The 16,143-nt window shown below is 42.2% G+C and overlaps 1 protein-coding gene across 1 annotated transcript in view; it reads left to right on the top strand.

The window, feature by feature from the left end:
• The first annotated feature begins 452 nt into the window (after positions 1-452).
• CTNNAL1 (catenin alpha like 1) overlaps positions 453-16,143 on the top strand; it is a 58,725-nt gene continuing 43,034 nt past the window's right edge. The window contains exon 1 of the mRNA XM_037381716.1: positions 453-653. Coding sequence (XP_037237613.1) covers positions 528-653 — 126 coding nt within the window. The 5' untranslated portion in view covers positions 453-527. The remainder of the gene's footprint in view (positions 654-16,143) is intronic.

Here is a 16,143-nt window from a genome sequence, read left to right as displayed (position 1 = left end):
CGGACCCCTGTTTCCCCGGGGGCCACCCGAGCCCCTCAGCTACCTAGTCTGACACCTAGTCTGGCGTCCCCGCTCGGGCAGGGACCCTCCGCCCGCCTCGGGCGGGAGCCACTCAGACACTCTCCGCTGGGAGCGGCGGCGACCCGCCCCGCTTTGCCGCCTACTGGGGCTCCGGGCTGAGGGGCCGGGGGCTCGGCGCGCCCGCGAGGCGCGAGAAGAGGGGGGGGGGGGGGGGGGGGGGGGCGGGGAGGGGGCGGTGGGCGCGGAAATGGGCGCTGTCGCTTTAACTCCCGTCCCAAGGGGCGTGGAAGGGGCCGCGGGAGTTGGGGGCGGGCGGGGGGGTGGGGGCTGAGCGCGCGCGCGCGGCATCGCCTGGCGCCCCGGCGAGGCAGCGGTGCCCTGGCTGGGCGGGGGAGGGGCACGGGGCGGGGCGGCGGCGGTGGCGGCGAGGCGCGGAGCGGCGGGAGCGGAGTTGGTCCGGCGGGAGCGCGGGCGGCGGCGGCCGGGGTGCCGGTGCGCTCCCCGTTATGGCCACGTCCCCGTGCAGCAGCAGCGGCGTCTCCTCGTCGTCCTCGTCGGGGCTGGGGGCGGACGCGGGGCTGGAGATCCGCACGCGCTCCGTGGAGCAGACGCTGGTGCCGCTGGTGTCGCAGGTAGAAATGCCGCCGCGCGAGCCCGGCCCGCCCCCCCGCAGCCCCCCGCGGCCGGGGGCAGCGACCGGCGCCCGCCTGGGGCCCGCCCCCCTTTCCCGCCCGGGACGGGGCTCGGCCGCCGCCGAAGTTTGTGCTCTCGGGTCGCGGCGCTTCGTAGCCCCCCCCCTCCCTCCGGCCGCTCGGGCGGGGGCGGCTGCTCTCCGCCGCGCCCCCCGCCTCCCTCCCCGGCGTCCCGGGCCCGGGGTCCCGCCGGCGGCGCGGGGCTGATGCTGCTGTGCTGGCGCGTCCCCCCGAGGAAGGCTCCGAAGTTCCCCGCAAGGTCGCGGTGCCGTTGCGTAACGCCCGCGGCGCGGAGGCGCTGCGGGGCCGCCGGCGGTTTGGGCCCGGGGTGCCGGGGGGCTGCGCCGCCGCCCGGGGTACCCGGCCGGCCCGGCCGCCCGCCTGAGGGCTCCCCGCGTGGGGTCGGTCGCGGCGTGCCCCGCCGGTGGGAGCGGGCGCGTCCCGGGGGTCCGGCGGAGCTTTGTGTTTCGCGGTCCGGCCCCAGCGTCGCACCGATTGGAGCTCTCGCGGCGCCCGGGGACGGTCCCCGAGTTTTAAGGAGTTAAATGAGACGCGAACTGTGCCTGGGTGACCTGGTAACGTGCTTCGCACGGTGCCTAACGAGCTTGAAAAAAAATCAACATCAGGCTTGCGGATGGTCTGCTAAGTAATTACATGCCCGCCGCTTCGGTGTTGGTAGTTTGTCTGGGTTTTTTTCCGATCTTTAGTTAGAAATTTGGCGCTTGATACACCCAATGCAACTTTTCTTTCTTGAAAAATAATGTATTAAAACGGCATGGTGCTTGCCGTATAGCGTTTTTGTACTTTTGAGCACTGATTATTAAAGTGAGCAAGTCAAAACTTACCTGTACAAAATCTTCTAAATGATGCGTATGGAACAGCTGTGCGAAAACAACTGGTCCTGGTGAGGTCAAGTTATGGTTATACCATCATAGCCCATCTGGAAACAAACTGTTGTAAGCCTTGTTTTGCAGTTGTACAGCTGGGCTGCAGGAAGGGTTTGTGATGGATAGCTGTGTTTCTGGAGTTAGTCTTTTTGTTTTCTGGAATTTGTCTTTCACTGTTTAAAGAAATCGTAGTCGGTTTGAAGAAGCCCATGGAAGGGTTTAAACCACTTGTTCCAACGCGAAGTAAAATTAAAGTTTAGTGGGTTTCCTACTCCTGAAACAGTTGATAGAGGTAAAATACGGAGCCAGCTTTTAGGAAGTTTGAGAGCTAACAGAAACCATTCCAGTTGCAGAGGCGGAATTTAATTGCGTATGTTAAATTCTTAATTGTAATAGATATCTGCGGAGATGGGCACATTCTCGTTCCTTTGGAATACTCCTTATGAACAGTGGTCTTATTCTCTGTGGAATCATTGCACATGTAATATGTCATGTATGATTTTTCATTGACCACAAAACCTATGACTGCATCTTCCAGTGTTCAAAGTATCTTTTACCTCCCCTGCGTACGGCGTGAGGTGTCTGAGCATTTGTGAATGCTCAGAGCTTACAGTTTTCCTGGTAAAGCGCTCCAGACTTCAGAAGAGCTTGTTCCCTTGAAGTGTGAGCCCCGAGCTCTGTTCAGATACAGGCTGAAGCTGCTGATGGTATCGGCAGTAGCTCCCTACACTTGCCTGATAAAATACCCCACTGAATTACCGGTTTGTCAGTTCTGTCTGTACTGTTTTGTCTAGATTGTTCAGTAGAGGTCTCACTGGCTGGCTTTGTTTGGGTACTTATGCAGAAATATAGAGTACTTAATCTCAGAGTTTGGTTTCATATTCTACATGAACTATGTATCAGCAGTCATAGGACCCTGTTTTTCTGCTTGTATGAAATACACTTGCAAAGGGATTTGTTCTTGCTGTGAAGTTAACTCGACACTTTACCCTTTTGTTAAAAACTAAGAAGCGCTATGTGATACTTGCATACTACTGAAAAAAGAATGTTGCTGCTGCTTTACTTTATTTACTTTGAGCAAAGAGGAAACAAAAGGTGCCCTGTTTGACAAACTCACTTTCAGTCTCTTGTGGAGCTAAATCTGTTCTTTTAGGGGGAGGAAAAAAAAAAGGCATCTGCATTGATTCTTATTTAAATTCTTGTCCTGTATAAGTACATCATCCTAATTAATGTGTAATACTGTGTGTTTGACCACTTGCCTCTTACTCAGAAACTGTGAGCGTTGTTTTTGTTTATTTTTAATTGTGCTTTGCAGCTTTTATTTCTCTTACACAGTATCAGAGTGTATTTGCTGCCAGCAGTAGGATAAGATTCCTATTTTCCTAGCAGGAGAAATTACCCTTGGAGTTATTACTGGATATATTTATTAATAAATTTGTTTTTACACTTACATTTACAGAGTTAAACTAGGTCTTCGTTTTCTCTAGTACTGTTCAGACCCTGATGTGGCACTATTAGAATAGTGCCACAGACGACAAAAGAAGACGGCAAATTTAAGCCGCAGTATTAAGCATATTTGCTAACGCTTCTTTTTCACTATCTACATATCTGTGCTGTGAAGAGATTCTTTCTACAGTATTGTGCAAAGCATGTGGCATACAGTTCATAAAATACAGCTTGTGAGGTCAGAGCCCACAATTTTCTTCAGAACAAGTAGAATTCTCTTCTCCCAGATGGGTGACTTCAGTGTTTTACACGTAAATAGTACAGCATTCTTCAAAATCTAGACATCTCCTTCACTGCTGCTACTCATTTCCAGTCTAATTATGTTGGATTTTATTTTTTTTTATGGAAGGTTTTTGGCAACACAAGTCAGGAAGCATGTTTAAAGTGGTCAGTGCTGACTCATTTACTAACAAGTCATTTAAACAGTTGAGGAAAGGCAAGGATGGGGAAAAAGCACTTTCCAGGATGTGGCTCCACCAGTGGCTTCCTCAGTTGCCATTATGTATCTGTTTGCTAGTCTAGCGGTAGTTGGGCTTGTTCATGGCTGTAGGAGTCTGGATCTGCTCTAAGAAAGCACTTTTGAGAGACTGCAGAATAGGTTTTTGTCAACCTTCACTGTCATGCACTTGGGAAAAGTTCACTGAGAGGGAACTTTGAGCTCTGTCTTTGCATGTTCCCAAAAAAACAAAGTCAGTTTTCTTAGCTGAAGGTGACCTATCCTCCAGCATCCTGACTGTAGACCTGTGTGATTATAGCTAGCTGTGCAACCTTCAGAAAGCCTGTTTTGTCATAGGAACTTTGGAGAATGTGTGCCCACATGTTACTGAACATGTTTTCCCAACCTTCTTGGTACAGGAGATCCTGTCAGAGGTTTGGGAGTTGGCTTGATCTATATAGTCAAAATAGAAGCCTAAATAGCTAAAAAAAGCCCATGAGACCAGTGTTTCTGAATTTTGTTATTGTCAGTCACAGATTCTGCATAAGTTAACAGTGGTACTTGCCTTGAGGTGGATGAAACCTGTTCTTTACTATGGTATTGTTTCCTTGCTTTATCTGAAGCTAGGTAAAATAATTTCAGTTTCAGTAAATGCTCTCTAGTTATGTAACATTACATAATGTTCTGCCAGTATTCTGTTTTTCCAGAAGTTTCTGGAGTTACATATTAAAGCCTAAAGAAGAACCAACAGCTAATGTTTTCCTATTTATGTACAAAGCTTACTGATACAGTTTTCAGGATGAAGTTAATGACTTTAGAATAACCATACTAGATCAAGCTGGAGGTCCATGTATAATCTAATATATATCCTATACCTAATATAAAATTTCTCGATTCTTTTTGTCAGTTACCAGTGGCATCCCTCAGGGACTGATACTAGGGCCAGTATTGTTTAACATCTTTATTAATTATCTGAATGTTCCCTGGATGATGGGCCAGCATGTTCAACAGGCATGTGAACTCCCCTACAGTGAGTTGGGGAGTGTGTGATAACGCTGGAGGACAGGGCTGTTAGACAAAGGGACAAGCCAAACAGATGATTGACAGGAAGTTTGTGAAGTCCCACCAAGGCCCTTATGCCAAATCCTGCATGTGGGCCAGGATAACACCACGCAACAGTACAGGCTGGGATCAGCTGCCTAGGGAAAACCTCTGTGGGGGAGGACATGGGGATCCTGGAGGACAAAGAATTGAACAGGAGTCAGCAATGATGGCTGGCTGCACGCTGGGTTGTTAGCGGCTGCAGGCTGCAGAAAGGATTCTTCCCTTCTGTTTGGCACTTGTGAGACAGCATCTGCAGTACCATGTCCACTTCTCAGCTCCCCGGTACCAGGGAGCACACTGACATAGCGGAGCATGTGGCGTAAGGGGAGAGGCTGAAGGAAGTGGGGTTTTTTTGGTCTCCAGAAGAGAGGTGTAACGGTCAGCTAGGACCTAGCACTTTCCCATCTGTATCACTTTAATCTGTGGTGCTTTTTCATCTGGCCAATGGCAGAGTTTACTGCGGACTACAGCTGCCCACCTAATGGGCAGGTACGGAGAAGACTGAGACAGACTGCTCCCAGACATGTATGGTGATAGGACAAGAAACAATGGACAGAAGTAGGAACATGGGGAAGTCTGATGAGATGTAAGAGAAGGCCTTTTCCAGCGTAAGGGTGGTCAGATGCTGGATGAGGTGTGCAGAGCACCTATAGAGTCTGGAGTTTTGGAGATGTTCAGAACTAATTGGACGAGGTCCTGAGCAAAATGCTTTAAGTGGGCCTGGTTTGAGCAGGGAGCTGGACTAGATAACCCTGGAAGTCCCTCTCATCATAAACAAGTCTGATTCTACACCACCCCACCCCGCCCCAGCTATGTATTGTATTGGAAAGATCTTGCATAGGAAGCTAGGTTGGTACTTTCCCTTCTGTATCACTTTAATCTGCAGTGATTTTTTTTGTCTGACATTTTGTTCCCTGTCAATGTTGCAAGATGTTTCTGCAATTTTGTAGTCAGATTTTATCTTTACTGTCTTGAATAACTTAGGATCGCCAGCAAATTGTCATCATTTTATTACCTGCTTATCTCTCCTCCCTCTTTATGATCATGTAGAATAATCCATAGCCCAGTGCATGTTTCTGTGAAACTCCATTGGTCACTTCCCTCTATTAAAGTAAGCAATCATCTACTTCCTGCCTTCCTACATCTTCCTTCTCTTCATTCTGTCTCTTAGTGGGATTCATACAAAGGGCCTTCTTTCATTTTCTTCAGAGACTTGCTTGGTGTCCTTTGAAACCTTTGGTATGGACTTTGTTTTCTAGTTTTCTTTCAGCAGACTGCCTCCTTATGCATATAACCAGTGATGTCTACAGAGAAATCTGGTGGTTTTGTGAGGCAGGAATTCCTTTAACAAACACATGTTGAGTCTTTGCTGGTACGTCATATTTATTTAGGTGTCCACTACTTCTGTTGTTCCCAATTTTTTGTATTGAATTGTAATGTACAAGTGTTGGGCAACCTCCGTACCTTAACTGTTGACCTAGTATTAAGCAGCAGATAGCATGAGAAAGTTGATAAAATCTGTTGCATCTTTCAATCTCTTGAAATCCTAGTGAATAACATGTTGGCAAGTTTTTCAGGTTCATTTTATGTAATGTTTTCATAGCCTATTCTGCAGTCACTTTGATTCCACACAGATTTTCCAAGTACATCACATAGATACCTTCTGGAGTAGGAATTGCTTTACTTTCTTTTATAGTTGAGCACAAGTATGAATAGCTACTCTGCTCTGTTCTTATTTTCTGTCAAAGGGATGGGGCAAAGTTGTGTTAAGTAAGTAACTGGTTATATCAGGCTTATAACTCCTCAAGAAATGGACTGTAATAGCTGGTAAGTTACTGTATGTTTAGTGGAACTGGTTATTTTCCGTGGAACTGGTTATTTTCCATGGAACTGAACAAGCATGTTCTATTAAAGGGATTAAAGAGAAGTGGGAAACTGTGGAGATGGGGGTAGTTTTGTTGGGAGTTTGGACTCCTGTTCCATGACGCTGGTCTTTGAATTTTGTCTGTAGGCTAGCAGTGTCTTTGGGGAAGCTGTCTTGTGGTCTCATTGGCTTGAAAGTCCTCAAGTGACTGGGAACTACTACATTGCTCGCGTTGTACTCAGTTCAGTAGCAGCAGAACGATGAACAGTAACTCACATACAGTTCCTCAATATACCTGTACATGTGGACCTTAGTATACCTCCCTAGTGAAGGGTATTTCCTCTGGATATAGCAAAGGAGCTTCATAAGGCTTTATTTTGGGGGGGATGTATGCACGCGTGGTGTCAACACTGGCCAGTACCTATGTAAGAGGTTTATATGTGTGATATGCGTTTATGTGATACCTTTCAAGGAGCGTTCATTTCTCTAAACTTAATAGCTGCAACACTAGTAACCTTGGGAATTAGTCATGGACTTGTCTTAATGGTCCTTTTGCTTACAGGTTTAAAGCACTGTTAGACTTCTAACTGGATTTCAATAGCTTTTTGTTCTTGGACATCTACAAAACCTGGCGGGGGGAAGAACCTGCCACTTTTTCCCTACCTGTTTTTCTTCTACATCATGCATCGGTCTTTATATATAAGCTGATGTTTGCATGGCTGTAGCTGTAGTATTGTATTGCAGTACAGACTCATTACATACCTACTTTTGCACTTGTTGCAAATCAAACGTGCTCTCTCTTCTTTAGAGGCTAAATACAAACGTCTCATGTACTTTCTGTACAGCAGTCATAAAAGTAAGGAATATGGTCTTATTCCCATCCTGAACTTCAACATTCAGTTGAAGCTCTCATCCTTTTCAACTTCTTTGCATTTCCCATGCAGCAGATGCACTGAGAGATTTGTTCCAGCAAGTCCCTTGGCTGCTTTGTTTCCCTAGGCATTTTTGGTACCTCTAGGCCTTTCTGTTTCCCAGCTCTAAGGTGCTAAAGGGTTCTTATATTGTTGGCTGTTCTTGCTCCCGTATGGTGCTAGGGGGGCTTGCGCTTTGCCCCTTATGGCTCTCTTTGGAGTGTGGGAAAATTCCTTTTTGGAAAAAGTAGGGTAATCCATACTTGTCTTAAACTCTTTGCTTTCTTCAGTTCATCTGCGGGGCAGGAGGAAATCTGAGTGCACTCCTTTTAAAATGCTTCTTGGGTACTAGTATTTATTCTTCAGTACCTCAAAAATTCTAGTAACTTGCAAGCTTTAAGAAGCTATTTCTCCCCTTTTCCAGGATTTTCTTCTTTGTGAATTAATTTGGTACTCGCTTTAGACGTGAGGCTTGGCACTACTGTTGAGTAATAAAATTAGGAATCATGGTGTAGAGGCTTGTGTTGTAACTTGTACTGAGTGCAGCAAACCTCCTGCTAAATTCTTCATAGTTTACATCCTGTACCGCAGAGAAACTATGCCATGGATGCAGAGTCATACCCGTTAGCTGCTATCGAGTCTGGAAGCATGTGGTGTGCTGCCTGTGTGCACAGTTGCACCTTGTTGGTTTCAATTAGTCACTAGCTCACTGACTCTTCCTCTTTGGTTTCATAGGTATTGTGGGTTAAGTTGTGAGTTTGTGGTTTGTATTACAAAACTTTCACTCCACAAAAATTTTTCTTTTTTTTTTTTCTACATGAGGCTTAACTGTTCAGCTGTTTCTCAGCCTACACTTGATATTCTGTGCCCCTAAAGGCACCTGATTATTTCTCTTTGATTTATGCAGAAAAGTTAATCTTAGGAGTTTGTGATCTGGATGAAAATAATGTGATTACTTTAGTCACAGTATCAGTTGTATTTCTGGGGTTATGTGGTTGCAGGTTTCCCTTTACTGAGGCTAGTCTTTAATTGACAGCTATTTAGTTATTGAAGCTACATTATTATATAACAGTGAAAGGGAAATAGATAACAATTTATAGTTGTGGTTTTTAAGGTATGCTGGGGAGCACAGGAGTACCTTAGAACATCCTAAGTAGGTAAATTATTTTACAATTTTACAATAAGTAGGTAAATTTATTTACATTAGTAATTAATGATGTTAATATCACTAATGATACCCTGCTTTACAGGAAAAATGACACTTGAACATTTTATCCCATGAGCAACAGTACTACCATGAAACTGCACTGGTTTCAGGTTTCTTTTTCTGTGACCCCTTCGATGGTGAAATTGGCTGAGTAAAGCTAGGCTACTGCTTTATAATGTTCAGTACCTTAGTCTTTGATGCAATAAATGAAATCAGACTAATGTTTCAAGTAGTTGGGGTAAGATGCTTCTTACTGACATAGGTGAAAATCAATTGCTCTTTTTCAGTGGCATCTTATCTTTCAAATTTATGAGATCTGATTAATGACTTTTCTATAGATTAAACAAATCTTTGTAGTTCCTCCAGTAGAATGAGTATTAAATCAAAACTGCCATACAGTGATCCTGCACAAAAAGAATTAGTGCAGCTTTCTTGCTATTCAGCATTCTTAACAGATGGTTTTAGACAGATTAGGTAGGGAAATCCCCAAAGGATGAATTATGAATTAATGATTGCAAACAACTCTTGATTATAGTTTAATAAAACTGCTGTATGGTATTATGAGCCTATGGCTTTCTGCATGGGTTTATTTTATGTTTATTAATTCATTGACAAAGTGCAACCCTTGCTAGACAGAGCCTTAAATGATAATTTTTACTCATCGAGTTATATTGCATTCCATCACTAGCCTTATTTAAAGCTAGTGAGGTAAATGAGTAGTGATACAGACTTTAGTGCCAGCTTGTAACTGTTAATCTTCTCTAGATACTGAATGGGGTGACTTCTTCGTTTTATACATAAAATTCTCAAATGGTAAGATAACTCCTAAACACAAGTTAGAAAAGTCATGTATGAACAAATCCTAAGGTTCTTTCACAAATATATGGAAAAATAAAAAAATATGGAGTTGCTTTTGTCTTAGAGAAACACTTTTGTATTGACTTTTTATATTAAGTAGAATAAATATAACCAATTATAACCACACAAATAGTGTATTTTCAAGTAACAGTAAAGTAAAATTGTGCTGTAGTAACAGGATGTAAACATTGGGTTTGGGGTGGTGTTTTAGTTGAGGTTTTGTTGGGTTTTTTATTTATTCACAGGTGTCAGAATTCTTTGTGAGAGTAATATTGTCCAAAGTTGCAAGTGCTTAACATGTAGTAGTTTGACCAGTGTAGGGAATGTTCCCTTTTAATTATTAAAGACTCTGTATTTTATCTCAATGGCACACTTAAATAATCTTAAATTTTCCAACTAAATGAGTTTTTGTTGCCCTTGTGCTCTTCAAGGAAGCAATCAGAAGAATATAGAGACTTGTTAACATAAATAAAATGATGGTCCGTGGATTATATGAAGTTTTTGTTTGGTTTTACACTCCTGTAGGTGGATAGTAGTTGGATTTGCATAGACTTTTCCAGAGCACACTGTACTCCTTCCTGTTAAATGCCTAGGGCAGGTATGTGCTTTTCAAGGTGAAATACCAGGTGTTGCTCTGAATTGAAGTGGTATGTCAAAATGCCGCTAAGGAAGCCTTCTCTAAAAACACTGGAGGAACCTTTCTTTCTGCAACATGCCATGCAAGATGGATTGAATGGCTGATACTAGTGTCAGTGAGGCTGCCTGTTTATGGGACTAACAAGCAACTTTTTCTGCATCTTCAGGAGCCAATCCTGATTTGATTAGAAAGAATTCTCAACTGCATGTGGTATCAGTGTTAGATTACAGGTTCCTGTTAGATCCTTTATTGCGCTGTCTGAATTTTTAGTTTTTAGCTTTTTTAATAATCAGCTCAGAGTTGGCTTGGGCATTGTTTGCACAAGGAGTAGAAGGTTAGGGAAATTAACAAAGATAAGTTAGGGAGGAAAGCCACAATGATCATTTGCCATTCAGTCTCTGGTTTTGAGGTGACCTGATCATATTAGTAAATTGAGTGGATTCCGAGACTTGCATCTCTCTGCTGAAAACATGTCTGCATCTGTTTTAACCACATCTGAAAGTGCACTTTAAACAATGAACTTCCCACTGAGTTGGTCTTGTTTACTTGGGCTTGCTTATGGCCAGTATTTCTAGGTGCAGAATGAAAAATGGTAATAGTTTCGGTTTTGAAATCTGCCCATTTAGGTAAGAAGATACTAAACTGAAGGGCAACAGGAGGGGAGGAAAATGTACTGACTTATACGCCCCTGAAACCATTTATTGGGTCTGTTGGCTTATGTTCACTTGTTCTAGTGAGGTAGTTGTGTGTTTCTGCAAACTTCAAGACAGCAGTTGAGTGAGAAACACAATTCACAATGAAAAGTGCAGTAAAGGCCATTTTATTTTTGGATGCATTTTATCATAGGTAAACATTTATTTAGTGATGTTCAGTATACTTGTCGGTACACGGATCATATAATCAGAAGAGGTTACATTGGACTTCCAATTTGAGCAACTTGACACAAGTTGGCAAAAATAGTTTTTCAAAGGTCCAAATTTCAGTCTTTAAACTTTCATACATCTCTTCAAAAAGAGAAGGAATCTTGAACTTGAATTGTCTGAAAATTAAGATCTTTACGATCATCATCATTTCTATAGAAATTCTGAAGACACCTTCTTTGGGTGGAAGGTAGGGCAGTCCTGTGTCTTGTAGGGCATGTGATAATAAGAGTAAACAAGGTAGCTTTGATCAGTGGTGAGGCCTCACTGAGCGTTCTCCAGTGATCCTTCTACTCGTCTTCCATGTGTGGGAAAAAAGAAGGGAGGATGGCAGGAGTGCAGGTCAGGTCAGTTTTCATGTACTTTTCTGCCCCATATCCGCAGATCACTGTGGATCCCTGATTTTAAGGAGTCTGTGAAAAGTGAACGTTGGAAAGCAAGTGTATTTTTCCTTTACAACAGTGTTAGTAACATTATTAAAGTAATTCAAGCCTCCACACGATGTCTAAGAATCTACAGGCTGCTAGAACTAGTCAGCTGTGTTCATTCCTTTTTGTTTTTTTGGTGTTTCTTTGGAGTTCCTTTTCACAACAACTTGCAAAAAAAAGTTGGAAATAATTTAATCCCACTGAAAAATGTTTTCTGAAGTTTCCAGAGTTTTCATTGCTTTGGAAAAAACCCCACAAATCCTCAAACGCGAAATAACTTGCACTGGAGGAAATAAATTGGTGTCATCAAAGTACTACCTCTCAAGAGAACAAGTTCATCTGTATCACATTTTGGATAACCATTTTCTCAATGGTGTTTGGTTTGGATCTTGAAATTTAAAGGGCCATTGGTTTTCTAGGAGTGCATTCAGCACAGAGAAAGGGTATTCACTACTATAGTACAGTCTTGCTGTGAGACAAATCCTTTCTTTTGATCTCTGTAACAATTCCAAGAATGTGTAACAAGTACATAATAATCTGAGTTGTGTGTTTGAATTTGAAGCTGTGTACTCTTGCCTTTCCTGGCAAACTTTAGAAGAGAGTAGGTTTCGAAGCTTAGATCTGAAGGAGGTGAGGAGGACTGTTCTCATCCCTTCCAAATAATATTTTTTTACCTGTTGAAGCTGGTGTGCTTGTGAGAAGTGCACAATTACACGTTGTGGTGTTTTAAAATGAAATGTACACTTTGCAGTTACCCAAAAATCTAGTTATGACTGCAATGTAGTTGGTGTCTTGTTTGCTTGTTTATTCTCATGCTCTTTTCTCGGCACACATTTGGGTATTACAGGAGATACTAGGTTAGGTATACCAGTGATCTGATTTGGTAGGGCTGTTCTTGTGTTGCTTGTCAGCTTTTACTTGTCGCTGCAGGTCCTGGATTGTTCCTTCTTCCTTTTCAGAGGTGGCTTATCAGCTTGTTAGACACTACAGGATTGCCTGGGGCTCTGCTAAGCATGTTGGCATTTGCCTACAGATAAGTGAACCAGCTTACAGGTTGTTAGTCTTATTTCATTTGCTTCCCTGAAGGCTTTTATGGAAGATGTGTACAAAAGCAATGAGAAGATGCTTTTAAAAAGCCTTCAGGTAAAGATACAACTACAACAGTCTCAATACCACAAGCGTAACAGAACTTGGCAGTCTTGAACTTGCAGCTTATTTGTACTGCCCTTCTATACACCAGTGCATAGGCAGTATGAGGAAAATACGTAAACAGGGAGTTGCAGGATCATACCACTCCTTGGAAGCTGTTCTTTTACTGACTTGTTGACTTGGGGTCTTAAATAATGCGTTGAGATCTGCACAACTTTGGCAAGAAGGGATTGATCACCCTTTTGAATACTGTGTAGAAGAAACTGTTCTAGTTCAAGTGTCCATAAAGCAGAGGCAGCTGTCTAAGTGTTTTCAGGATAAATAGAATATGGGTTCTTACAGTTAACTAGCGCATTAGCAGTTACTGCAGTTGCATTTAATTTTGGTTAATCTTTTCTAGCCTTTGGAAACTTTAAAAATTGGGTTTCTACAGTTTATTTGTAGGGTTTTTCTACAGAATAAAGGGTGAGTAGGAAGATAAGGCTTTCCAATTCTAAAAATTCGCAGAATAGCCAGACTTCTAAAAAATACTTTTGTCCTTGAATTTGTAGAAAATGCTTAGTAAGACTTTGACTGGTGCCTGGACAGGCATCTAACCTTAACAGAGTTGATTTCTAGGACAGGTAAGCAGGTAGTTCTTGTTCACTTCCTAAGATCCCTGAGGCTCGTCTTGTGTGACAAGTCAGTGTGTAGACACTTCTACTTGTAGACCTTATGGACTGGATGTCAAATGCCAGCTGCTGCTTCTGTGCTCTCTGACCTGTGGTTGTATTCTGTAGCAGATGTGGGTGTTGGAACAATGTGTGCTGCTTCTGGCTAAATGGGTCTGAAGACCTGTTTGTCCTTAAGTAAAACACAAGACTAATGAGAGACAGTACCTAAAATGTAGTATTAGAAGTTCCCCCTGCCCCCAAACTCAAGATGAACTAATAAGAGTATGAGCAGTGTGGGAAAGGCCTTTTTGACCAATTTTTCCACATGTCCGGTCAAATGCAACTAAATTTACTTACAGCACACTTCTATTGTAGGGTTTTGTAGCTTCTTCCCTAGTATGTAATGCTGTTACATTTTCTTAGCAAAGGCTTTCTATTCCTGGTATTAGTTTTTTTTCAGAAAGGAATTTTCTACCATTATGAAATTAATGGAAAGCAGAAGATACACAAAATGGAAGAGGAGCTGTGGTTCTAAGGATGCTGATCCTCATTGCGTAGATAAAATATTTTGGGTATTTTTTCTGTCAGGACAACTGATCAGTATGAGGCAGTAATAAATACTACTCCTGAGAGCCTATAAATTGTTCTGTGTACAACACGGTACTTACCCTATTCATCTCCCTCCCTGTGTTATCTTCCAACATGATTTCTCAGTTTAACTCATGTGTTTGTAGCAGTGGCAGTGAAATAACTATATTTTGCCTATTTTATGTATAGTTGTCCAGAAATACTTCCTGAAACCCAGTCTCTTAAGTATCACTTAGTTCTGTCATGCAAGACTTAATTACACTGACAATAAATAGACATTAGAATATTTTTAGCTAAGCATGCTGTCATGATGCTTCCTGTGCATGAAGCATTTAACGGCTTAAATGTCAGTATCTGAAGGCCCTCAAAAAGCTCTGAAAACAGCTGCTCAAAAACTGCCACAACTGAGCTTGTTTCCTTAAATATGAAGTATATCTTGATACATTATGGTTATATATATTAGTTTCAGTGAAGTATTTGTGAAAAGGCCGTTTTTCAGGGGCTGCTCATAACAAGTGACAAAAGATTGTAATGGACGTTTTCTTGAGACTGTACTCTCCTTAAACTGGTTGCCTCAAATCTCAGCTAAGTATTCCATGGAAATACTGTTAAGAGCTTGCATTAAACAGAACATGAGTACCATCAAAAGGACTGCTTCCTTTCTAGGACCTGATCAGTAAATCCTCAAGTAAACCACATGTAACTTATTGCTCTTGTTCAAAGAGACTTGCAGGTAATCTCTTCAGCTGTTAACTCCTGCCCAGACACCACAAATGTTAGTGACTGGGTAATACATGACCAGAATACAACGGATTAAATACTGGGGAGGTGTTAAACTTAAAAGAGAGTTTAGATAATGTTCTTGGAGTCCCAGGGGTTTCCTTCTTCTAAAAAAAAAAAAAACCCCAACACAAAAAAACCAAACAAAAAACCCCTAAAACACAACAGTAATAGTTCTCGTCTGGTTGCAACTGGATGGGCTGCAGGGGAAAAGGAATTCTTCGTAATCTGAAATGTCCTTAAACACTGCAAGTTTTCACTGATTCAGTTTTTGATATGCTCTTAGAATATCTTTGAAGGAAGGTGGTCGCTGAGGAGAAAGTGACTTGTTAGGTTTCTTGTGGGTCTCTGCTTTTCTTCTTTTAACTGGTCCAAATTTGTATCTTTGCTTTAAATGTTTAAAAGCCAAGAGCAAAAACTTTGCTTATTCTTTGTTTTAGAAGCCTAGCTTACTGGCCTTTTAGTGCTTACTGCTTTATCTGTATCCTGAAGCAGATAATACTGTATGCCTCTCCCCAACACCCTTCCTATTGTACTGCTTAGGGATTTTTTTTTTTACTATGGTCTGAACTAGATTTAAATATACAGTCTTTGTGCTGCTTATTAGCATCACAGTTTCCTTCAGTTTGTCACTTAACATCCTAGTGAAATTCCTAAGATCTTGTTTACTAGTTTTTCAAGCCTGATTGTTAATTACAAGTTTAAATCTTGAAAAAATCTGAAACTGCAGTTGCTATTACCTCTGCTTTTTCATAACTTTACACTCAGGTATATCCTCTATTTGAAGTATACCTGTCACTCAACACTTTGTGAAGGAAAGAGAAAGATACTTCTCAGAATTACACATTCTCCTTGTTTATACAGCAGTGTTTTCTGCGGGTGGCAGGTTACAAGAAGCCCATCTGTATCTGAAGAACTTTCCTCATGCGTTTGAAGTTATTAAGCATTTTACATTTGGTGTAGGTCTAACTCATGTTTCTAGAACCAAAGACAGCCCTCTTCCTTTAGCTGATATATATTTCATATCTTCCCTTATCTCTTTCTTTTATCATGACTTACCTACTCCTGTTTCAGGGCTATTTGTTACTTACTTTTTTTATAAGAAACATCCTATACACATTTTACTATAATAGTACAAGCTGCATTTGCAACAGAACATTGATCACACTTTAAATAGGTGTTGCATGAAGCTCTTTGTCTTGGTCAAGCAGTCTTGAAACATACCAACTTCTGTTTTAGTTCTTTGACAATGTTTGTTTTTAACTGGAAAAAAAAAAGAGGGAGCTCAACAAACTTCCCTCCATTCTGATGTTAAGGTAGTTACTGTAGTGGCCCTAAGTTAGCCAGCCAGAGAAGAAATTATACCAGTTCATTATACCAGGAGGTATTTGCAAAGCCTCAGCTGCTGTGTATAACGGTAAGCTTCCAGACTGAGTTTAATCTGCATATACAAGCTGCTCTGGTGGGTGTCTAGAGTAGATCATAGAGTCGCAGAATGCTTT

This window comes from Falco rusticolus, chromosome 3 (genome assembly GCF_015220075.1).
Source record: "Falco rusticolus isolate bFalRus1 chromosome 3, bFalRus1.pri, whole genome shotgun sequence".
Classification (NCBI taxonomy): Eukaryota; Metazoa; Chordata; class Aves; order Falconiformes; family Falconidae; genus Falco; species Falco rusticolus.
Note: the sequence above shows the minus strand (reverse complement) of the source record. Positions and strands in the feature narration are given on the sequence as shown.